The 25,925-nt window shown below is 46.0% G+C and overlaps 2 protein-coding genes across 4 annotated transcripts in view; both read right to left on the bottom strand.

The window, feature by feature from the left end:
• ZNF652 (zinc finger protein 652) overlaps nucleotides 1–12,580 on the bottom strand; it is an 86,839-nt gene extending 74,259 nt beyond the window's left edge. The window contains exon 1 of the mRNA XM_068263898.1: nucleotides 12,389–12,580. The gene's annotated coding sequence lies outside the window, so the exon portion shown is untranslated. The remainder of the gene's footprint in view (nucleotides 1–12,388) is intronic.
• A 10,563-nt stretch (nucleotides 12,581–23,143) lies between these two features.
• Nucleotides 23,144–25,925, bottom strand: part of PHB1 (prohibitin 1) — a 30,799-nt gene continuing 28,017 nt past the window's right edge. For all 3 annotated transcript variants that reach the window (XM_068263713.1, XM_068263714.1, XM_068263715.1), the window contains exon 7: nucleotides 23,144–23,939. In XM_068263713.1, coding sequence (XP_068119814.1) covers nucleotides 23,727–23,939 — 213 coding nt within the window. In that variant the 3' untranslated portion in view covers nucleotides 23,144–23,726. The remainder of the gene's footprint in view (nucleotides 23,940–25,925) is intronic.

Genomic DNA, 25,925 nt, shown 5'->3' on the forward strand with positions numbered 1-25,925 from the left:
AGCATAGACATCAGACTACACCCCGATCTGGATATGCAGCCATCTGCTATAACCATAGGCATCAGACTACTCCCCGATCTGGACCTGCAGCCATCTGCTATAACCATAGACAACAGATTGCTGCCCAATATGTGAAAGCAAAAAAATCTGCTACACCCATTAGCACCAGATCATCTATGGCAGCATCCACCTGCTACATGCTTTCAGCATCTGATCACCGCTCAATCTAGCTGATCTATGGATGGACTCGTGCTACATACACACACTAGACTTGACACTGATGGTTTTGGGTGACAATCTAGTGTAAGTACAAGCGTCCCGTGATGAAGCAGGAGGTTTCGGCACATGGAGCCAAAACTAGGCGCACCATAGCAGTAATGATATGAAGCATAGTTCCCCAACCCTGTCCTCAGGGCCCACCAACAGTGCATGTTTTGTGGAAATCCACAGAGGTAGTTAATCAGCTCTGCTGAGACACTAATTACCTCACCTGTGCAAGTTTGTGGTTTCCTGCAAAACATGTACTGTTGGTGGGCCCTGAGGACAGGGTTGGGGAACTCTGAATAAAGCACAGGGCGTGCAATTACGATTGCTGGACCCTGAATTACATCAACTTGGAGGGGGAATAGTATTTTACGCCACTGAGGATTTATAGAGAAATCGTGACCAAGAATTGACCTTCATTCCAATCAGCAGCTGATACCCCCTTTTACATGAGAAATCTATTCCTTTTCACAAACAGACCATCAGGGGGCGCTGTATGGCTGCTATTGTGGTGAAACCCCTCCCACAAGAAACTGAGGATGGTCTGGGCAGTTTCCTGTCTGTGAACCTTGTTGCATTGTGGGAAATAGCTGTTTACAGCTGTTTCCAACTGCCAAAAAAGCATGCAGCAGCTACATCACCTGCCAGCAGTAAAAATGTCACCATGTGATAAATGTCAGAATGTAAATAAGGGAGAAGAAAGATTTTACAATGGGCTAACACTGACTAAATCATACATTTATACATAATGATGGTAAAAATTAAGCACTTTTTTTAATAACATTTTCACTGGAGTTCTTCTTTAACCACTTCGCATTCCTGGGTTTTTACCCCCTTCAGATTCCTGACAATTTTGATACTCAGCTGTGTTGCTTTTAATACAGTGATAACTTTTTAATTACTTATGCTATCTAATTGAAACATGTGTTGTTTTTTTCAGGACAATCTAGGCTATCTCTCAGTAATATTGTTTCCAAGCAATTATTTTATTTCATATGCATATGACAAGGAAAAACAGATGTAAAAGCAGAAAATATACATTTTTGTCACTTTTCACCCTGCCTAATTTTCACATGACAAGTGATTTTGATATAAAACACTTCAAAAAATGTTCTTTGGCCCTTCCTGGTTAAAATGATGTGCCATAGGCCTTATTTTGTTACTAGCTGACCACGTAGTGGGCCTTTATAAGAGACCTGCGTACTTGGATTTTTGAAGGGCATTTTTTCCGCTTTCCTTTTTATAGCGTCACGCTTCCTTCACAGAGTCCTATGTGTGTCAGAACAGAAAATAAGTACTACAAGTGCCACCATTTTGAAAAGTAGAGATCCAGGGCTATACAAAGATGGGTATATTGTGTCCGTTACATTTTTGTGGTTTTGCTGAAAATTGCACAAGTGTGACCACTTGTTTGAAAATAAATATTTTTTTGACTGTTGGTGACAGTTTGTCGCTAAGCATTTTGAAAGTGACAGGTGCCACTGAAATAAAACACTGGAAAATGTATTCTTCAGCTTCTCACGATGAAAATGATGTGCCATAGGCCTTATTTTGTTACTAGCTGACCACGTAGTGGGCCTTTATAAGAGACCTGCGTACTTGGATTTTTGAAGGGCATTTTTTCCGCTTTCCTTTTTATAGCGTCACGCTTCCTTCACAGAGTCCTATGTGTGTCAGAACAGAAAATAAGTACTACAAGTGCCACCATTTTGAAAAGTAGAGATCCAGGGCTATACAAAGATGGGTATATTGTGTCCGTTACATTTTTGTGGTTTTGCTGAAAATTGCACAAGTGTGACCACTTGTTTGAAAATAAATATTTTTTTGACTGTTGGTGACAGTTTGTCGCTAAGCATTTTGAAAGTGACAGGTGCCACTGAAATAAAACACTGGAAAATGTATTCTTCAGCTTCTCACGATGAAAATGATGTGCCATAGGCCTTATTTTATTACTAGCTGACCACGTAGTGGGCCTTTATAAGAGACCTGCGTACTTGGATTTTTGAAGGGCATTTTTTCCGCTTTCCTTTTTATAGCGTCACGCTTCCTTCACAGAGTCCTATGTGTGTCAGAACAGAAAATAAGTACTACAAGTGCCACCATTTTGAAAAGTAGAGATCCAGGGCTATACAAAGATGGGTATATTGTGTCCGTTACATTTTTGTGGTTTTGCTGAAAATTGCACAAGTGTGACCACTTGTTTGAAAATAAATATTTTTTTGACTGTTGGTGACAGTTTGTCGCTAAGCATTTTGAAAGTGACAGGTGCCACTGAAATAAAACACTGGAAAATGTATTCTTCAGCTTCTCACGATGAAAATGATGTGCCATAGGCCTTATTTTGTTACTAGCTGACCACGTAGTGGGCCTTTATAAGAGACCTGCGTACTTGGATTTTTGAAGGGCATTTTTTCCGCTTTCCTTTTTATAGCGTCACGCTTCCTTCACAGAGTCCTATGTGTGTCAGAACAGAAAATAAGTACTACAAGTGCCACCATTTTGAAAAGTAGAGATCCAGGGCTATACAAAGATGGGTATATTGTGTCCGTTACATTTTTGTGGATTTGCTGAAAATTGCACAAGTGTGACCACTTGTTTGAAAATAAATATTTTTTTGACTGTTGGTGACAGTTTGTCGCTAAGCATTTTGAAAGTGACAGGTGCCACTGAAATAAAACACTGGAAAATGTATTCTTCAGCTTCTCACGATGAAAATGATGTGCCATAGGCCTTATTTTGTTACTAGCTGACCACGTAGTGGGCCTTTATAAGAGACCTGCGTACTTGGATTTTTGAAGGGCATTTTTTCCGCTTTCCTTTTTATAGCGTCACGCTTCCTTCACAGAGTCCTATGTGTGTCAGAACAGAAAATAAGTACTACAAATGCCACCATTTTGAAAAGTAGAGATCCAGGGCTATACAAAGATGGGTATATTGTGTCCGTTACATTTTTGTGGTTTTGCTGAAAATTGCACAAGTGTGACCACTTGTTTGAAAATAAATATTTTTTTGACTGTTGGTGACAGTTTGTCGCTAAGCATTTTTAAAGTGACAGGTGCCTCTGAAATAAAACACTGGAAAATGTATTCTTCAGCTTCTCAAGATGAAAATGATGTGCCATAAGCCTTATTTTGTTACTAGATGATTATGTAGTTGACCATTATATTCAGCCTGTGCAGGAGCAGCAGAAAGAATTTGTGGCCCCTTCATCCGCCATTGTCAATATAGTATCCTATGCAGGGCAAATGGCAACATCCACCGTAGAGACTGCATAGCCACTATGTGCTGATAAATCAAATATAAAATGAAATGAAATATCCACTGCATTTTGCCAGCTTTCGCTGTTTCCACCAGGCACCACGTGGAGGTAGCAGCAATGCCTAGCTCTTTTTTTTTTTTTTTTTTTTACTTTTTTTGTCTTTTTACTTTTCTTTTTACACTTTTTTTATTGTTTGATATTCATTTATGTGTATAACTGCAACATAAAAAAAACATGAACAAAATACAGTCATAAACAATGACCAACTGTAACAATAAGAATATAATGTGGTGGCCCGCTGGGAATGGTGGCCCTTAATTAATGGCACATGCCTTAGGCTGCCCCTGGTCTATTTTCTTTATTTTTGGAAAAGTTTTTTTTTTTTTTTTTTTTTTTCAAATGGAGCTGGTGGCTACAGAATTTTTTTTGGGAGATAGGCATGGTTCTAATAATTGGTGACCGTATGGTATATTTTATAACACGGAGTAAAGCAGAGGCCTGGGTGGGAGGGACAATCTGGACAGTAATATCTTGTGTCCCTTCTTATTTGATGTTTGGCACACACTTTGCACCTCTTCTGAGGATATTTTTTCAGGGGATTAGGAGGGAGTGATTCCATAAAGTGCCTGTCGCAGAGTCTGATGATGTCTTCGCATTGGGATTGGTCACTGCGTACTGGTGTTGTGCCAGATCCAAAAAGGAAAGATGCAATGATCTGTTCCTGGAACTGCAGGTATGACCCGGTATAGCTGGTTTTCTGTATGCCACATGGGCATTGAACATTGCCATTTGTAGCAAATAAATCCCTACCTTCTTGTACCAGGATTTCGTTTTTCTAGCTACCAAATATGGGGCCAACATCTGGTCGGACAGATCCACTGCTCCCATATGCTTGTTGTAGTCATCAATCACAATAGGCTTGACAGTCTCTGATCGGCGAGACGTCACTAGCACTGTGCCCTCTGTGTGCATGGTGGACAGCATAAGCACATCTTTTTTGTCCTTGTATTTTAGTGCCAGGACTTCATTGCTGCGCAGACTACAAGTCTCCCCCTTTTTCAATTTTTTTTCAGGACTTCTTGTGGAAAGCCTTTTCGGTTTGCCCTGATGGTACCACAGGCAACGGTGTCAGCCGGAAAAAGAAATTTAAAAAGTGGCAAGCTGGTGTAGAAATTGTCTACAAATAGATGATACCCCTTATTTAGTAAGGGGGTCATGAGGTCCACCACAATTTTTCCATTGGCTCCCATATCTGCTGGGCACCCCTCTGGCTGTAGCAGGCTATCTCGCCCCTCATAGATGCGAAATGCGAAGGTGTACCCTGATCCGCTTTCGCAAAGCTTATAGAGCTTTACCCCATACCTGGCTCGTTTACTGGGGATGAATTGTTTGAATCCAAGCCGGCCATGAAATGGCATTAGAGATTCGTCTATTGCAATTTCTCTTCCTGGCACACAAATTTCACTGAATTTTAAATTCAGGTGATTTATAAGCGGCCTTAATTTAAAAAGCCGGTCTCTGCCTGCATTGTCTGGACTCTTGTTTTGACTATTGTCATTGAAATGCAGAAATCTCATGATCATCTGATAACGCAGCTTTGGCATAGTTGATGAGTACAGAGGGGTGTGGTGTATGGGATTTGTACTCCAGTACATTGCGAGTTGCGATTTTTTTGTTAGCCCCATGTTGAAAGTTAGGCCTAGAAACACTTTCAACTCAGACAAGTTTGTTGGTGTCCATTTCCGGGTATAAGTGGACCTGGGGTGGGACTCAATGAATTGAGAGGCATACAAATTTGTCTGCTCGACAATAAATTGCAAAAAATCGTCATTGACGAATTGCTGGAAAACATCGACTGGTGACATATTCCCTGTCATGTCAACCATTAAGCCACTGTTTGCAATGAAAGGAGGGATTTGGGGTGCTTGCATGTTTGGCGGTACCCACAGTAGGTGTGACATGTCCAGTGGTACCTGCTGACTTTGCTGCTGGCTGCTAGCCCCTGGAGCACTAGTGCCATCTAAAATGTCCATGGGTTCCTGAGGACTTTGCTGCTGGCTGCCTGCCCCTGGAGCACTAGTGCCTGCTGTGCTCCCTCCTCTGCGATCTGATGACGCCTGTGTCTCAGAGTCGCTGCCACTGGGAACTGATGCAGTGACAACAGGATGCACAGTAGCAACTCTTGCCTGCTCTGATGGCCCTTCACCTTCATCAGAGCTGGAGTCGCCGTCTGACAGCGGGTCAGAATGTTCAACCGGCAGCCATTCTTCGCCGTCAGATTCGCAGTCAGATTCTTCGTCGCTGCCGCCGATTTCCATCAAGGCAACGATCTCCTGTTCTGTGTATCGCCTCTTTGCCATTTTTTATAAATAGGGTACAGAACAAGATAAAGAGATAATAGATAGAAAGATTTTTTTTTTTTTTTTTTTTTTTTTTTATATGAATAAGGATGAGGAAAAGAAGTGCTGGGAATGGAAGTAGAAGAGAGCACGGTGATGTGAGTGGGAGAGAGATGAGATCAGAAGATCAGATGATCAGATGACGATCAACTGATCAATAAGGGGTCAGCAAACTAAAACAGTAATAGGAGGGGAGGAGGGCAGTATAAAAAGGGCCTAGGACAGCTAGATCAGCTAGATTAGTACAGTGTGATCAGTACAGTGTACTGAACACACAAGGGATAGTTAGGCTGGGAAAGGGTTAGAAAACAGCAATAAAATACAATTTATTTCCACAGTAGATCACACAGCTCACACAGCTCTGCACACAAGCTGCTCCACCTCAGATCTCACACTGACGAGAGATCTGAGGCTTCAGCAGCTTTAGGTGGCAACAATGTAATGTTTACATTGTCACAGTGTGAATGAGAGCTGCCATTGGCTATGGCAGCTGTCATTCACAGTAAAAACGATCTCATTGGTTCTGTGAACTTCTGTTCACATGCACCAATGAGGGGATCGCGCGGACTCGCGTGCGCACACAGCGCTGTTTACACTGCAGGACGTGAGTTTCACGTGAGTGAATGCAGGCAGGGACAGAGCATGACGTGAAACTCACGTCCAGGAATGCTAATTGGTTAAGCAGCAGCAGGCTGAGCTGTTATGCGGCTCACCCTGTGCCCACCTCACCGGCGGTGTATGCCTACATCCGTTTCCCTGATGCCAGTGGTCTTTAATCCAGCAATCAACCAAGGTTGAAAATCCTTAGCCAACTGTAGCTCCCCACAATGAGCTGCATCGGGTCATCTCCTGCTCGTTCTCCCATTCTTTGTCCATACAACAAAATGGGCTTGTTCTCAGAGAGCTCACAAATACAGATGTGACCAAAAAATGTTATCGAAAATGAATCGAGGACTGAACTAAAACTCTTTCCAAGGTTAAGCCTGCCATACACAGGCACTCGACGTGCCCAATAGATCCCTCTCTGATCAACATCTGATGAGAAAAAGACTCATCACTGCCACACACTGCATAGATTTCAGCTTGAAAATCAATTACCGCCACTCTTCCAGGCGTCACCACTGCTATTGCTGCTCTCCTCAGGTCCCCATGCAGTCATACACATGCTACGGCCGCCGGTGAGTTGGGCGCAGGGCGTGCCAAATGAAGGCTCTCCCTGTTGTCGCAAAACTCCCCGGTGGCGTTAATGTTCCCCCTCCAAATTGTAGCAACTCGGCGGGAGGTGCAATTACAAGTCTGGTTGTTGCCGCATTTCTGAATTACTCTTGCGCGAGACGCGTATCATAGCACTGCTGCTATGATGGCTCCCAGCTTCGGTGCTTGGCATTGGGTGCCGAAGTAACCTGCTTTGCCTTGCAGAGTATTAGCACAGCGAAGCACTCTCACTCACCTCTCCAGCCGGCGTGCTCCTTCCTCTGTGCTGCCATCATCTCCTGGTGCCTTTACTCCGTTATCCGGCAACATGTACACACTCACGTATGTACATTGCTGGTTCATGGGGTCACAATGGGCACTAGAATATAATAGCAGCACAGAAGAGGCAGTGGACCAGCTGGAGAGGAGAGCATTAAAGGGGAACTGAAGAGAGAGGTATATGGAGGCTGTCATGTTTATTTCCTTTTAGACAATACCAGTTGCCTGGCAGCCCTGCTGATCCTCTGCCTCTAATACCATTAGCCATAGCCCCTGAACATGCATGCAGCAGATCAGGTGTTTCAGTGGTTCAGACTTATAAGTCAGATCTGACAAGACTAGCTGCATGCTTGTTTCTGGTTTTAATCAGATACTACTGCAGAGAAATAGACCAGCAGGGCCGCCAGGTAACTGGTATTGATTAAAAGGAAATAAACATGACAGCCTCCATATACCTCTCTCTTCAGTTCCGCTTTAAGCTCTTTGCTGTGCTAAAATTTTGCCGGGAAGAGCAGCATTAGCCAAGCTAACAAGGTAAAGGCCCCCCCTCCCCATATGGATACAGCTGCAAATTGACCAGCAAAAAACCATTAGTGATGACGGTCAATCTCTGCTACAAATAAATCAAGATTATGATTGGGTACATGTTGGAGTAACAATCTTTGGCAGATTCAATCACAGTGATCAAATCTGGCAAGGAATGCGAGTATGGCCACCTTCACTCAAAGTCAGAAACCCAAAGATCAATTATCTGACAGCAGTCAGTTAATGAATGACTTGTTCCCAAAATGTGACCACCCCATGCAAAGATCTGCCAGCTACTCTACTTGAGGGGACTAAGCAGGAAACCTCATAGGGAACAGTTATCCAAACATAGCACTCTACATTGCAAAGTGTTGTAATTGGTTGAATAGTGTGGGCATAGTTTACTACAACCTATTCCAAACCTAGAACTTCCGAGTTGGTGCTGTCCAACCAATCATAGCAGTTTCTCTATGAGTTTTCCTGCTGGATCCCCTCAAGTAGATGGCGCTAGTGTACCTAGGGGACCTAACAGGAAACTTCATAGGGAAATGTGATTGGGTGGACGGCACTCTCTGGAACTGCTAGGTTTCCAATTGTTTGTAGTAAACTAAAGGTGCATACACACGTCTGATTTTTCCAAACGACCGGTCGTTCGGATGTCAAATCAGGTGTGTGTACAAACGGTCGTCCGGCTGATAATGCTGATTTTGATGGATCCATGAAAACCAGCCTTATCAGCCGAACGACCGTTTGTACACACACCCGATTTGACGTCCAAACGACTGGTCGTTTGGAAAAATCAGACGTGTGTTTGTACCTTATGCCCACACTATTTGACCAAACACAACACTCAAATCATGAAACGCGGATGTCCGTGTGTTCGGAATGCAACGTGTACGAACGCACGCCATCTGCGTTTCTATGCGTTGAATGGATGATCCCATTCACTGAAAGTAAATGGGTCAGCCCCGTGTTTTGTTAACAAATGCGTGCAGCATGCGTTCCCGAACCACACTGGTCCGGACCGCATGCAGTGTGATCAGACAGGGCAGTCTATGCACTTTCTGATGTCATGCGTGTCGGCCTCCTGCACGAGTAGCCGAAATCCGGACACGTGCAGTGTGAACGGGGCCTAAGAGGACCCCTAATCTAGACTAGCACCAAGATCTGGGTTCTAGTCTACTTGAAGGAACCTGGCAGGAAACGTCCAAGGGAAGATATCTCCAATCACAGCACCCTCTACAATATGACGTTGTCATTGTCTAAATAGTGTGGGGGTGTAGTTTACTTCAACCTATCCATAACCTAAAAGTTCAAGAGGGTGCTGGCCACCCAATCATGTTAGCAGAATTTCTTTTCGAGGTTCCCTTCTGGGTCCTTCAACTAGACTAGCTCCAGTGTCTGGTTCTACACCCACTAAGATCAAAAAATCTATGGCAAAGTCACAAGCAAACACAGAACATTTATATTGCGCTTTTCTCCTGGCGGACTCAAAGCGCCAGAGCTACAGCCACTGGGACGCGCTCTATAGGCAGTAGCAGTGTTAGGGAGACTTGCCCAAGGTCTCCTACTGAATAGGTGCTGGCTTACTGAACAGCCGGGTCTCCTGTGTCAGAGGCAGAGCCCTTAAAGTGGACCCAAATTAAAAATACAAGATTTCAGAAATAAAACCTAGTTTCTAAATTATAATGATAAATAGCAGTCTTTTTTTCAGCTGCATGATGACAAATATAAAATATTTTACATTTATTGGAGGAACCCCTCCCTTCCTTTCATATTGCCGGGACAGAATCCGGCAGACTGGTGGAGGAGATAAAAAACAAAAACACAGGCTGCTACTGATGATGTCACAGGGGAGGTGATCCCAGCTTGTGAGAGATTTTACATAGACTACGCCCCTGTGAGGGAGGGTAGCTGATGACAACCACACCCATGATCTAACGCCTCCTACTAAGCTCAGAAGTAATGGCTGCCACCTGTATAACCCTAGTTATGAAAAGAGAAGGGTGAAAAGCATGCACTGAAATGCTCATAGGCTTGAAGGAGTGTTTATTTATATTTGGATGTGTCAGAGTGGTGCAATTACATAATTTGAATTAAAAAATGTTTGGTTTGGGTCTGCTTTAAAGGAAACATCCAAGCTAGAAAAAAAAAAAAAAATCCACCATGTGGGCTTCTTGTGTCTCCACAGCGCGGGTCACGTGGTCTGGCTGACATAATCAGGTCTGTACTGCACAGGCACAGTAGTTCTGCACCTGCACAATACAGACCTAATGACGACAGCCGGACCATGTGACCCGCGCCGTGGAGCTCAAAAGAAGCCGACCTGGCGAGGTTGTCTTCTGCAGCGCAGGACACTGGGAGCCCCTTGAGCGGCGGCAAGGGCACAGGATGGCAGCCAGGGGCTGAAGATAGTCCCAGGTAAGTGGATTTTTTTTTCCAGCTTGGACCTTCCCTTTAACCATTACACTATCCAGCCACCAAATGATTTGCTCATCCCTACGGAGCAGCAATGACAAAACAGTGATCACAAAAGATTGTTTCGGGCAACGTTTATCTGAGGTGTGTACGTGGCTTTAGACAGGCAGGAATTAAATCATTACACCTGTGCAGGCTGTGACAGCTCCTTTCCAAAACAAAAACAAGTTATTGTGACTAACCTGCCTGGAGTTCCTAATGACAGTCTATGTGCCTGGGAGTGATATAACCAGAGGCAGCATAGTGGCCAGTAGTCTACCATGCAGGATCAGTGCATTGTATGGGCAGAGCACTGGGGCAGAGGGGTAGATCTAGCAGGCAGGGCTGGGTTGCACCCCCTTTATGGGAAGTCTCACAGGTAAAAGTGACTGCCAGGGGCAATACAATACAATAACATTTGTAAAGCGCTTTTCACCTATACTGCTGTGCATACACGGTAAGTTTTTGCGCCGATATCGAGCCAGCGGCTCAATGCCAGCGCGTCACCGCTTGTCCGCGCGGATCGATTCCCGCACGTCCCCGCGAGCGCTGCTAATCAGCCGCTTGTTTCTTCTAATTGTTCTCCCCGCCGGTATCGAGCGCAGAATAGATCCGGCGGGGTATTGGACAGGTTGAATATTATCAATCGAGCCATCAGTGAAAGGAAGACTGAGAAGGGCGGGGGAGAAGTGGCGATCAGCGCTGATAGACGCACTGAGAGGCAGGGCTGCGGCCATTAGCCCTGCCTCAACAGGAAGCGCTCCCTGGACACCACGGAGGGGATTTGGGGGGTAAAAACCCGCCGTTCTGCCACTGGAGAGCAACGTTTTAGCAGGGGCAAACATGCCCCTGTTCAATATAAGGTGAAAAGCGAGTTTTAAAGGGGAACTGAAGTAAGAGGTATACGGAGGCTGCCATAATTATTTCCTTTTAATCAATACCAGTTGCCTGGCAGCCCTGTTGGTCTATTTCTCTGCAGTAGTATCTGAATAACACCAGAAACAATCATGCAGCTAGTCTTGTCAGATCTGACTTTAAAGAGAACCCAAGGTGGGTTTGAAGAATATTATCTGCATTCAGAGGCTGGATCTGCCTATACAGCCTAGCCTCTGTTGCTATCCCAAACCCCCCTAAGGTCCCCCTGCACTCTGCAAACCCTCATAAATCACAGCCACGCTGCTGACAAACAGTTTGTCAGAGCTGGCTGTGTTTATCTCTATAGTGTCAGTCTGCTGCTCTCCCCGCCTCCTGCAGAACTCCAGTCCCCGCCTGCATCCCTTCCCTCCCTGCTGATTGGAGGGAAGGGACGGGGGCAGGGACCGGAGCTATGCAGGAGGCGGGGGAGCAGCCGAGACTGACACTACAGATGTAAACACAGCCTCACAGCACGGCTGTGATTTATGAGGGATTGCAGAGTGCAGGGGGACCTTACTGGGGTTTGGGATAGCAACAGAGGCTGGGCTGTATAGGCAGATCCAGCCTCTGTATGCAGATAACATTCTTTAAACACACCTCGGGTTCTCTTTAAAGTCAGAAATACCTGATCTGCTGCTTGCTTGTTCAGGGGCTATGGCTAATAGTATTAGAGGCAGAGTATCAGCAGGGCTGCCAGGCAACTGGTATTGCTTAAAAGGAAATAAATATGGCAGCCTCCCTATACCTCTCTCTTCAGTTCCCCTTTAATCTCGCTTCAGATTCTCTTTAAATGCTTCCAGGGATGGAGCTGTCCTGATTGCAGGGAGTGCTAAAGTGTAGGGGCAGCATGACAAAAGGTCCTGTCTCCAGAGGTTTTGAGGTGGACTCTGGGGGTGACCAAGGTGTGATGTCCCTTTGATCTAATATTGGGGGGTGATGCAGTTGCAGCAAGTCCTTCAGGAGCAGCTTATCCCCGACTCCTCCCCAGGCCCGGCCAGAGCTGTGTGGAATGATCAGAGGCCTAGCAGCAGCCACAGGCCTAGCACACAGCAGGCCGCAGCCCCCTCCTCCATGCACTAGGCCCGCACTCACTCACCCTCCGCCCAGGGGGGCCTCGCTCCATGGCTCCCGGTACGCTTCCTTCCTGTCCTCGGCCACCTCCTCCTCCGCCGCTCACGTCACTCCACCGAGCGCGCGCTCGCTCCCGGCCACGCGCAGCTACGTGGCCGCTCCGCGTCGGCAGCGCGCGCTCGCCTTGGCCCAGCAGCAGCAGCCGAGACGAAATTCCGCGCATGCGCGTTCTGGCGGCCAGGGCTAGACCGCTGCGCGTGAACACGGGATGCCAGGCGCATGCGCTGATGTAGGTGTGTGTGTGCGCGCGCGCTGTCTCTCAGGTTATGGGCGCACCCGGCGCAGTATGATGAGGGTTCCTCGGTGTTACAAAAAAAAAAAACCAACAGTCAAGCCGCCCCGCATCATATCCTGCTGCCCTTTCTCTGCGCATGAGCGTGATGTCACCGCAGTCCCAGCTGATGAACAGCTGTTGCGGTGGTTAATGGGCATGCGCAGGAGAGGTCCGGAAGCACTGGCTGATGATAGGCAGCCTCATTTGACGCTGTGGGGACAGGCAGCTCCCATTGTTTATGTTTGAATTGCTGGCATCCTGGTTTCAAATTATCAAAGATCAGGTCAACAGTTTCCTGTTACAGCAGAGCTGAGCCAGAATGATTCTTTGTTTTGTATGATTAGGTGCTAGTTACATTTTTTTTTATTGATGCTGTATAGTATTTGTTATAGGCTAGCTATATACATATTTTTTTATTTATTTTTGCTAAAGTTCTATTCTATTACACCTGCAAACTATCTGTTTTACCGTTGATATCTGCTAAGGCCCTGTGAGGCCTGGAACCCACTACAAAACGCTATCGCTAATCGCAATCGCTTGCATTTTGTGAATATATGCAAATTAACCATTATCCATGCACTGATGAGGATCAAACAATCCGAAACAGTCTGTATGCATGTTGGATTATTATGGCTCTGTACAAATTAACAAACTGACACATCATTGCATTCCAGCGGTTCTGGAGGTGTGTTTAGCTTCTAAGGGTACAATGGTTAATTTGCATATATTCAGCAGTGGTGCATTGTGGGAGACATCTCGAGCTCACTCCAACCTGAATTATCGCAAATTCTTTCTGTTTTAGGAAAGCAAACTTTTGTTTTTCTTTGCATTTTGTATGAGCCGTTTGTAAGCGATTTCATGAGCGTTTTCAGGAGCGACTAAAAAGTATATTTAATTTGCCAGCGGTTGTGTAGCGATTAGCGTTTTAAATCTGATTGGTCCTTTCAATTAATTTTAATTTTGTTACGGTGTGCAGTAACTTCAAAATGCTAGCAAAATCGCTCTGTACAGATTTTGATGAGCGATTACACCAGCGTTTATATACTTTACATTGCAAAATCGCTAACGCTAAAAATGCTGCATGTCCTGCGTTTTGCGATTTAGTAATCACAATTACTTCAGTGGAATTTAGCCCAATCATTAACATTAGCTGAGCATTTAGGGAAATCGCTAACGGTTTGAATCGCTCATAAAATCGCTCTAGATCAGGCCTGGGCAAACTTGGTCCTCCAGCTGTTAAGGAACTACAAGTCCCACAATGCATTTGCCTTTATGAGTCATGACTGTGGCTGTAAGACTCCTGCAATGCATTGTGGGACTTGTAGTTCCTTAACAGCTGGAGGGACAAGTTTGCCCATGCCTGGTCTAGTGGGTTCCAGCCCTTACACTTACATAGCTCCCAACTGTCCCTCTTTGGGAGCTCTGTCCCTCTTTCCTCCTCATTTGTCCCTCTTTCAGGACTTTGTCCCTATTTCTATGTAAATATATCTATATTTCTCTACTAAAAATGTGTTTGATTGACTATAAACTTTATTTTAAAATGTTACTATGAAGGAAAATGCACCAGGATAGAAAGGAGCAGCATGGTTCGAATTATAAAACAGCATATTTTTCTTATGAAATCTTTATGGTATGCGTGACTAGGGGCATGGCTTAAAGAGACACTGTAACATCAAAAATATCCCCTGTGGGTACTCACCTCGGGTGGGGGAAGCCTCGGGATCCTAATGAGGCTTCCCACGCTGTCCTCTGTCCTACGGGGGTCTCGCTGCAGCCCTCCGAACAGCCGGCGACAGACCCGACTGTCAGTTCAATATTTACCTTTGCAGGCTCCAGCGGGGGCGCTGTGGCTGCTGTCGGCTCCAAAGTAGACGGAAATACCCGATCTCAGTCGGGTCCGCTCTACTGCGCAGGCACAGGAGACTTGCGCCTGCGCAGTAGAGCAGACCCGACGGCGATCGGGTATTTCCGCCTACTTCGGAGCCGACAGCCGTCAGAGCGCCTGTGCAGGAGCTGGGAAGGTAAATATTGACGTCACCGCTGTACGGAGGGCTGCAGCGAGACCCCTGACGGATGGAGGACGGCGTGGGAAGCCTCATTAGGGTCCTGAGGCTTCCCCCACCCGAGGTGAGTACCCCCCAGGGGACGTTTTAACATTACAGATTCTCTTTAAGTGTCCCTCTTTCTCATCCTCCTGTAATTACCTATCTCAGCGGGCAGGAAGCGGCTGCACATACCGTGCACACTCTGAGGCTAGCACGCTGTCTCCTTCCCACTCTATGATCCGGCGCATGTTTACACATTACGCGCCCAGGGCCGGCCCTAGACTTTTTGCCGCCTGAGGCAAAATTAGAAAAAATCGCCGCCCCCTTCCAGCCGTGGGTGGGGGGCCGCCGAGCTGCAGGGGTAGCAGTGGGGAGGGGGTATTGGGCCTAGCAGTGGGGAGTGGGGGTCGGACCCCCCTCCCTCACCTGGGTCCCCCGATCTGCGCTCCCCCTCCAGCTTTAAAAAGTTAAGTACCAGCGTGTGATTAAAGGGAACCAGAGACGCCGGCCACAGAAAAAGAAAAAAGATTTCATACATACCTGGGGCTTCTTCCAGCCCCATAAGCCTGGATCGCTCCCATGCCGCCATCCTCCGCTTCCTGGATCGGCCGGTACCGGGTCCCGTCACTTCCGGCGGACGCGGCCAATTATCCGCATGATCAGGGGCTCCCTCCATATCCTTACGCGTGCGGCTGCGCAGTTTGCAGCCGCATGCGTAAGGGTATGCTTGGAGTCCCTGTGATGCGGACAAGTGGCCGCGTGCTGCCGCCGACTGGCCGAAACTACGGGACCCGGAACTGGCTGAAACAGGAAGCGGAGGACGGCAGCGTGGGAGCGATCCGTGCGTATGGGGCTGGAGGAAGCCCCAGGTATGTATAGCGTCTTTTTGCTGGCGTCTCTGGTTCCCTTTAAGAGGTAACGAGCGGGGATGACTCACCTCTTCCGCGTTCCAGCGTGCGCTCCACTGACGTCACTTCCTGCAACGCCGCCCACTGTATTGTAAGTGGACGGCATTGCAGGAAGTGATGTCAGTGTAGCGCACGCGGGAACTCGGAAGAGGCGACTGATTCCCCCCCCCCCAGTTGCCTCTTAATCATACGCTGGTACTTAACTTTTTAAAGCTGGAGGGGAAGCGCAGATCGGGGGAACCAGGCGAGGGAGGAGGGGTCTGACCCCCCTCCCCACCGTTAGGCCCAATACCCCCTTTCTGCCCGCTACCTCTCCAGCTCACCGGCCGGCCCCCCGCACCCATGGATAGGCAGGTGCCGCCCCCCTGATGTGCCGCCTGAGGCAAATGTTTCACCCCGCCTCATGAGCGGGAAGAAGACAGCGTGCCAGCCTCAGAGCAAAGTGCACGGAGTGTGCAGCCGCTTCCTGCCTGCCCACTGAGATAGGTCATTACAGGAAGCATACTCGCAGGGGCCCAGGCAGCAATCGGGTAACAGTGTGGAGGGGGGGGGGGGGGGTAATATGGTCTCAGGCAGGGAGGCCCCACACTTAAGTTTGCTCCAGGGCCTTGTGGCCCCAGACCCTGTTGGGAGGTATGCACTTACCCTGCAATAAAATAAGGTAGTGCAGTGTAACGTGATGGCAGTTATTAGTTCTTCAAGTGTTTGGGGCCTTGCATTGTGCCAGAAGGTTCCAAAATACCACCAAGCCAACAAAGTCTGCAGCGAGTTACCGTATAACTTCCACTGCTACAGAAGTCAATGCACGATGCAGGAATCAGGAGCACAGTGCATCGCTGCTCTCATGCACAGACCGACAGGAATCCCAGTGAGTAGGTCACTGAGCGGGAGCGGCACACATGGCAACAGGCTCATATGCTTGTCATTATTTGCGCTGGGACGCGGCAGGAGCCTTATAATTAAGATCAGAAGATGATTCTGATCTGGGGCAGCACGGTGGCGTAGTGGTTAGCTCGCTCGCCTTGTAGCGCTGGGTCCCTGGTTCGAATCCCAGCCAGGGCACTATCTGCAAAGAGTTTGTATGTTCTCTCCGTGTCTGCGTGGGTTTCCTCCGGGCACTCCGGTTTCCTCCCACATTCTAAAAAACATACAGATAAGTTAATTGGCTCCCCTTAAAAATTGGCCCTAGACTACAGTACTTACACTACACAATATAGACATATGACAATGGTAGGGATTAGATTGTGAGCTCCTTTGAGGGACAGTTAGTGACAAGACAATATAAATATATATATATATATATATACACACACACACTGTATATATATATATATATATATATATATATATATATATATATATATATATATATACACACACACACACACTGTATATATATATATATATATATATATATATATATATATATATATATATATATATATATATACACACTGTACAGCGCTGCGTAATATGTCGGCGCTATATAAATACTAAATAATAATAATGATTCTTTCACCACTTCAGGACCCCAGGCTTACACTACCCCTAGTGACCAGGCTATTTTTTCCTAATTAGGCCACTGCAGCTTTAAGGCCTTGCTGCAGGGCCGTACAACTCAGCACACAAGTGATTCCCCCCCTTCCTTTCTGCCCACCAACAGAGCTTTCCGTTGGTGGGCTATGATCACTCCCAGGATGTTTATTTCTCATAAATAAAGCTTTTTTTTTTTTTTAATAACTCTCCTGCCGCCAGCCTATTACAGCGATCAGCTGTCATAGGCATCAGCCTATGACAGCGGATTGCTCCTGTCTCCCCCAGTGTCACACGGCTGTACGCAAGTACACCGCTGCCTTAAGCCCAATATACACGATACGATTCTTTGTACGATTCATTTACGATTCTATTTACAGTCCGAATAAATCCAGCATGTCCGATCGGGATTAGATTCGATTCAATTTGATTTGATTTGCCATTGCAAAACAATGGCAAATCGAACTGAATCGAATCCCTATCGGACATGACAGATTTAATCGGATTGTAAATAGAATCGTAATCAAATCGTACAAAGAATCGTATCGTGCAGATGGGGCTTTAGATCACAGCACTGTAAAGCGTTATTAGACAGCGGTTTTGCCAACAGTATAAATGTGAAGGATACTCACAAAAGGTGGGACGTAAGACCAGCAACCACAGTATATTCGTCAATGAGGAAAACCTGTCCTCACTCGGGTTCTTCGCTCTTCAACAATGCGGGTCGCACTCCCCAAAAAAAACGTAACGTATGGGGGTTCACAGGAACCCACAAAACATGACAAGCACACCAGAATCAAGGGGCTGGTAAGGAATAACACTGGGAGGGAGGAGGTGCCCCCAAAATGTAGGTGTTTGGATGTGGAATAAGCATGTAAAAATGACTTTCCTTTATAAAGAAGTGGGTAACCCAAAAGAATCATTTCCTTTCACGGTCCCATTTCAAAAATGTCACCCGTTTGAATCCCCCGCAGCGGGAGGCTGCGGAACTGCGCATGTGTGAGCGTCCAAGAGAGGCACTCACGCATTCGCAGTATGGAGCTGCCCGTCTTCAGGAGCACATGGACTCCGGACGCCTCCCATGGTGACAGAGAGCAGTATTCAACCTATCGGTCGATTGCAGCTACCGGGGGGAGCCAGCGTTGGAACGCAGGGAGCGGGAAGCCTCTATAGGACCCAAAGCCTTCCCTCTCCATAGGGATCTGGTTTTGTTTTAGAGTAACATTCACCGTAATGCCTCATTATAATTTGTTTATGGGTTTGCCCAGCAAAAACAACTCATTATTTGTGAAAACACTGTTTATGCCAAATGACTTTTAAAGGGAACCGCACACAGAGGCTGGGTCTGCCTATACAGCCCAGCCTCTGTTGCTATCCAGATCCCCCTAACCCCCCCCCCCCCCTGCTATCCCCCATAAATCACAGCTGCGCTGTGCGGGCTTTGTTTACCTCTGTACTGTCAGTCTCGGCACTCCCAGCCCCCCCCCCCCCCCTTGCATAGTTCCAGTCCCTGCCTGCGTCCCTTCTGTCCCCGCTGATTGGAGGGAAGGGACGTGGGCGGGGACCGGAGCTCTGCAGGAGGCAGAGCGGCGAGACTGACAGTACAGAGGTAAACACAGCCCACTGCGACACGCTGCGTGTCGACAGCGTGGCTGTGATTTATGGGGGACAGGAGAACACAGGGGGAACTGTATAGCAACAGAGGCTGGGCAGTATATGCAGACCCAGCCTCTGTGTGCAGATAGCATTGTCAGAACCCCACATCAGGCTCTCTTAACATTGGCAAAAGGATTCTTACCATAGTGTGTAATTTTTGCTTCTCAGATACAATCCGTTTTTTTTGCATAAAGAAGCGAGCTGCACCCCACAAAACGTGTAGCATTTGGGAGTTTATACAAACTGATAATTAAAGAGACTCTGAAGTCTCATGAAATCCCACTTTCTATTCAACATTTATCTTCAACACTATCAGCCCTGCTAAAATGTTGCATCCTCACGGCAGGAAGCTGTTTACAACCCCCCAAAGCCCTATGTGAAATTGGGGGGAGCACTTTCTCATAGAGGCAGAGCTGTGGGCTGTAGCTCTGCCTCCATGTGCGTCAGTGCCCACCTCTCCCAGTCTTCCTTAACTGAGAGGGGCGGGGGAGAGGCGGAGATCCACAGGGATTGACATGAAAGGGGAACTTCAGCCTAAACAAACATTGTCTTTAGGTGACATTCGTTTTAATTAAAATATATAGGTAATATAATCTCTTACCCACCCTATTTTAAAAGAACAGGCAAAGGTTTGTGATTTCATGGGGGCAGCCATCTTTTTGGTTGAAAGGAAGTGACAGGGAGCATGAGACACAGTTCCAACTGTCCTGATCTGTCCTGATCTCCCCTCCCATCTGCGTGTGCTAGACTTCAGATCTCAAATTCAATATTTGAAGAGGAAAAAAAAAAAATTGCACCAAAACAGCAGAACGAGAACATCAGACATCCCATCATGCTTTGCACAGCATCAGGGGAAAAATGCCAGGCAGTTTTCTATTGTGCAGCTAAAAATGAGGCTTGGGGGGAACAAAGTTCTGATACTGTGAAACTTAAAGGGGTTCTGTGGGGGTTTCTAAAGAGAAAAACTGCCACTTACATTGGGCTTCTATCAGCCCCATGCAGCGGTAATGTCCCACGACGTCCAGCTCCCATCCGCCGTTCCCCGCAGCCGGCACCGGGCTATTATTCGTCTGACATACAGACGAATAATGCGCGTTGACGTGCCTCCGCTCGCGTCATCTGAGGCTTACTGCGCAGGCGCAGTACAACGGAGCCTTGTACTGCGCTTGCACAGTAAGCTTCCGATGACGCAGGCGGAAGCAAGCGGGTGCGCGGCCACTCTAGCGCAGCCGGATCCCATGCCGCTTAGACCGGGGCCGGCGGCGGAGAACGGCAGATGGGAGGAGGACGGCGTGGGACATTACCGCTGCATGGGGCTGATAGAAGCCCAAGGTAAGTGTCCGTTTTTCTCTTCCACAACCCCCCACAGAACTCCTTTAAAGAAACGCCAAGACTTTTCAGTGCTGCTGAGTAGATTTTTAGTCTGGAGGTTCACTTGAATGGGAGGCAGAGCTGCAGCTCAAACAGCTCTGCCTCCCCGGGCAGCAGACTCCACGACCAAGAAAGTCATGGATTTTTGCCCCGGCATTTGGAGGGTTTGTAAACAGCTTCCTGCTGCAGGGATGCAGCATTTTAGGAGGGCTGATAGTGTTGAAGATAAATGTTGAATAAAAAGTGGGATTTGAAGAGGCTTCAGTGTCTCTTTAAAAGTCCTTTTGAAACCGATTGAGTCATTTATCAGGGGGTAAGTCCTTCACTACCTCCATCTTTATTCTCGTGAACTTATTTTATACCTGTTGGCACCTCTGTTACTTTAGTAATTTTATTATTATTTAGTATTTATATAGCACCGACATCTTCCATAGCGCTGTACTGAGTATATTGTCTTGTCATTTAACTGTCCCTCAGAGGGGCTCACAATCGAACCCCTACCCTAGTCTTATTTTAGGTATGTATCACATAGTACATGTCTAGGGCCAATTTAGGGGGAAGCCAATTAACTTATCTGGACGTTTTTGGGATGTGGGAGGAAACCGGAGTGCCCGGAGGAAACCCATGCAGACACAGGGAGAACATAAACCCCTTGCAGATGTTGACCTGGCTGGGATTTGAACCCGGGGACCCAGCTCTTCATCACAGAGAGCGACTACCTAACGCGAGTGGAGTCAGGTCTGTTCCCCCCACCTGCTGTTATAATGGTTGCCTTGGAAGGAACACAGATTAGTGAGTATACTCAATCGATATTACTTGTCTCCTGTGGCACATTAATATACTACACCATATTTGGCTCTCATTTGTTCTCCTTTTTGTCTTACAAAAAACAAAATGTAATTTATCTTCTCAACTGGAATTTACTCTTTTACATTCCACTACAAATTCACCAAATACTAATGGGATGCTTGAAAGAATGAATGATTTTAGAACTTAGAGAACCTGAACTGAAAATAAAAAGTCAAAATAACCATACACAGGTCATACTTACCTCCTGTGTAGTCTACAACTCAATCTCTTTCTCCTCTCCTGCGACCCATTTGTCTACTGTGATCAAACAAATTCTCCGCCCTCCATTTTGAAAATGGCCATTACCCCATAACAGCTTTCTGGTTAGGACACTGTTAAACTGTAATATCACCCACTTGAGCCATAGGGAAACATGGACATTACCTTGCACATTCAGGTGTAACTAGCTGCTGATATATAACTGAAGGCAACCGGTATATTTCAGTTCTGACAAAATCTTGTCAGAACTGGAAGAGATCACTGTAAGAAGAAAATGGTGAGCTTTTGAGAGGAACCGAAGGTGAGGTTAGTATGTAATATTCATGTGCAGCTACATCATGTGTTTGTTTTACATAATTTTACTCACTTCAGGTGAGCATTGTAGAAGATATAATTAGAAGAGAATTCCGATTTTTAATATGTCTTATAATAAAAAGTTGATAAGTCTTCTACTGAAAGCAACACAACATATAACCATCAATCTAACAAGTACACAAGATACCTCTATCTTTAATCTATGTATAGATTATTTAGTCAGTGTTTGCACATTGTAAAATTTTTCCTCTCCTTGATATACATTCTTAAATTCTTCACTGGCGGCGACATCTTTAGTTCTGCCAGGTGATCTGTATGGAATGTTCGCTACCGAGACTCCACCCCTACCTTGGCACCCACCATGATGGAGGTGCTCCTCTCCCTGCATGCCATAATGAGTCCCAGGGGACATGAGGATCACAGCAGTGATGGGAAACAGCCAGCCCAATGTCCCCTCAGCCTGGTCAGCTGCCAAATCACACTAAAGGTGGCCATACATGGTACAATTTTTCAATTAGACAATTTAGTTCGATTATTCTGTTAGATCGAATATAAAGATTTTTCCAGCATGTCCAATCATTTTTCCCGAAAAAAACGGGACAATCGTTCGAATTTCTTAATCGAAAAACAAAATATTTTCAACTTTCATTCAATCCGATCATTTAGATCGAATAAACTGGAAAATCGAACGTTTTTATTGTATAGTGTATGGGCACCATAACAGAGACTTGTCACAGCTGACCTCTGCAGGTATGTAGCTAGACACAGGAGGAGAAGAAAGTTGCGGTTTTGCGATTCCATATCCGCGATCAAGATGTGGGGAGCAGCAGGGCTGTGGAGTCGGTATAAAAATCATCCGCCTCCAGGTTCCCAAAATAGCTCAGACTATCTCCAACTACACAGCCCTGGGGAGCAGCGTATAAATTGTTGTATTGGGACCATAAGACGCAGTGATCTTCTCTCCCCACTTTTGGGGGTGAAAGAGTGCATCTTATGGTCCAAAAAAATACGATATATTAATTGCTGCTATTAGTTAGCGGTGCAACTTGTCTCCTTGTACCATGTGTGCTTTCTTTGTCGAGGGCATTGGGGAAACCTGCACGCCCATCCAGATTTCAGAACATTTCCACAAAAGAATAGGTTGGCCACCAATAGGCTGCTGAATATCCTAGTGCAGTGATGGCTAACCATGGCACTCCAGCTGTGACAAAACTACAAATCCCATCATGCCTCTGCCTCCCCGAGTTATGGTTGGAGCCGTCAGAGTATTGCAATGCCTCATGGGACTTGTAGTTCCACCACAGGTGGGAGTGCCAAGGTTAGCCATCACTGTCCTAGTGTGTGTACCTAGTTGAGTAGACCTTCAGTGGTTTCATAAACGGATTATTTTTGTACCCACTCCACAGTCCTGGTGGCAACACATGACACGAAAACCTTGGTCAGACTGTCTGTTGAATCTTGCAATATACAGGTAGTCCCTGAATAAGTAACACCCGATGTACAAACGACTCACCATTACAAGTAGAATAGCAATACACCAACTAAACAAACAATTTTCATGTTTTTTAATGAAAAAACAAAAACATACAATTCCAATCAGTTTTATAAGACAATCACTCGCTGAACAGCCCAAACCTGCAGGAATGAAGTCGATTTTGTGGCCGGACAGACTGCCTATATTCTTTAGGAATCAGTTACTTGGGAAAGTGACCTGAGAGAAGAATTACTGCAATTTAGTTGCAACTGACTAAGTTATATATATAACTGTGCCAAATTATTTTAAGTGCTTGCCGTCAGTTATAAATGTCGGTACTGGATTGTACACAATCACAGAGGCATGCTGGATTCACAATTCAGTCTACAATGCTGCATCTGGGTCACTGTTGGTATCTGGATCATATGGGGGGGGGGGGGGGGTGTACAGTAACCAATCAGAATCTGGCTTCCATTTCTCTGACACCTAATCCGATTGGCTATTACAGATTACTGCACCTAACACAATGGTATTTATGAGGTCTGAAATTCTGATTACCTCCTGACCTGGTCAACCCTCACTGACCCAGAAAAGGCTCTTTTTTTTTTTTTTTGGAATAGAGATAGAATCAAATTTTGGGTGTGCCATGCTCAGCTAAGCTACTGTGGCAGCTGCAGTAGAGTGGACTGTCCTGAAGGCAAGTATGTGACATTACGGGAGCGGGAAAGCTGGTAGGCAATATCTTCAGCAGCTTCCAGTTTGCGCAATTCAATTAAGCCGTCGCCAGCATCAGCCAACGATGTCGCAATCAGCTCGGCAGCTTTAGAGTCTCCTTCGGCAGAGATGATGGCGGCCTTCTTCTGTTGTTCAGCCTAGAATCAAAGAATAGACATCAGAATGTAAGAGTCAAAACTGAGGGGTCTATGCTACTTTGACTTAAAGGGGAACTTCAGCCTAAACAAACATACTGTCATTAAGTTACATTAGTTATGTTAATTAGAATAGATATGTAATATAATCTCTTACCCACCCTGTTTTAAAAGAACAGGCAAATGTTTGTGATTGATGGGGGCTGCCATCTTTGACATGAGGGCAGCCATCATTTTGGTTAAAAGGAGGTGACAAGGAGCAGGAGACACAGTTCCAACTGTCCTGTGTCCTGATAACCCCTCCCAGCTGCACACACTAGGCTACAAATGTCAAATTCAAAATGTAAAAAAAAAAAAAAAAATTTGCACCAAAACAGCAGAACGAGAGCAACAACATCAGAAATCCCATCATGCTTTGCACAGCATCAGGGGAAAAAAAGCCCGGGCAGTTTTCTTCTGTGCAGCTAAAAATGAGGCTTGGATAAGAGAAAAAGTTCTGATGCTGTGAAACTGTTAAAGAAACACCAGGCCTTTTCAGTGCTGCTGAGTCGATTTTTAGTCCGGAGGTTCACTTTAACAGTACATTGAGTCAAACGGCTCAATATATACAGTAAGTGTCTAGAGGACTTGGTGGCTTCAAGCATAACTTCATCTTCATTAGAAAAAAAATGAAAGCCACTGATGAATAAAGCTTTTTGTAATAAGAGTTCAGTTTGCTACCAGCTATGATTTGCTAGGCATGCCGATTTATGCTTCCTTACAACAGTCCAATATTTGGAACACAGAATTCCTCCAGTCTTCCAATGAGTTCCCCAGTTTCCTTTTGCATTGATTTTACGAATTCAGGTAGCCACATCTATAGGGTGTCTCACACATATGGTTAGGCCATATAGGATAAACATGGAGTGCTCAAGGTTGAATGTGGTGGAGGACGCCACCTTTCTGTTAGTAAGTCTATATAATAAGTGACACTAATGCTTATAAGATAATCAATGCACCGCAAAGCCAACCTTTCGAGACCACATATGGTATATTTATCAAGGTGGTCTACTGAATTGCTTAAAGTGTAACTGTCGGGCATAAAATCAAATCAATTATTTACTTTTATCTGGTAAACATTAAGGATGCTAACCAGGCAAGCCAAAGGTTATAATCACTATTACTTTTCACGTTGATAAATGATTAATCCCTGGTTTACCCGACTCTTATTTGGTACACACAAAATTTGGTACACAAAAAGGAAGTTGCAGGGCATGCTGGGTTGTCCTTTTTTTGCTTCTCTACTTCCCCTCAGACTTAATGCAGCCTGATTGGCTGAAGCCTCCTTCTCTCCTGTTTTCCCCTCCCATACCTCTGTTCCTCTCTGATTGGCCAATATTTCTCATGCCGAGACAATGCATTTTCTATAGTGAAGGGCGGGCAAATCAGGCGGAGGAGAGTAAGGGAGGAAATGACATCAGGATTGGCTTCAAAATAGTCACACTTAAAATGGGAAATGCTAAGAAGGATTCTCTTTTTCTTTTACTGTAGAAAAATCACTAAAACCAAAACGTGGACAGTACAATACATGTTATGTAAGTAGAGCAAGTTTTTATCTACTGATATATGTGTTTTTTTTCTGGGATAGTATGGCCGACAGCTCCTCTTAGGCCCAGTTCACATTAGCGTTCCCTGTCCTGATCCGCCTGATCGGATCCGGACCGTATACTGTACAAACGGAACGTACGTTCCGCATAGCAATGCAAAGTCTATGCGGACGTTCACATGCGTACGTTCCGTACAGAGTGGAGCCGGATCGGATCCGGACTCCGGACACTTTTCCAACATGCGCTATTTTTCGTGTCCGGATCATCCGGCCGACGCACCCGGACCGGAGCCTGACTGCACCATCCGGATATAGAAACCTATGGGAAACGGAGAGCACAGAACACACAGGATGCAAACACATGACGTTCTACTCCACTTCCTATGCGTATTCTAGCGGCCATT

Source organism: Hyperolius riggenbachi, chromosome 12 (assembly GCF_040937935.1).
Source record: "Hyperolius riggenbachi isolate aHypRig1 chromosome 12, aHypRig1.pri, whole genome shotgun sequence".
NCBI lineage: Eukaryota > Metazoa > Chordata > Amphibia > Anura > Hyperoliidae > Hyperolius > Hyperolius riggenbachi.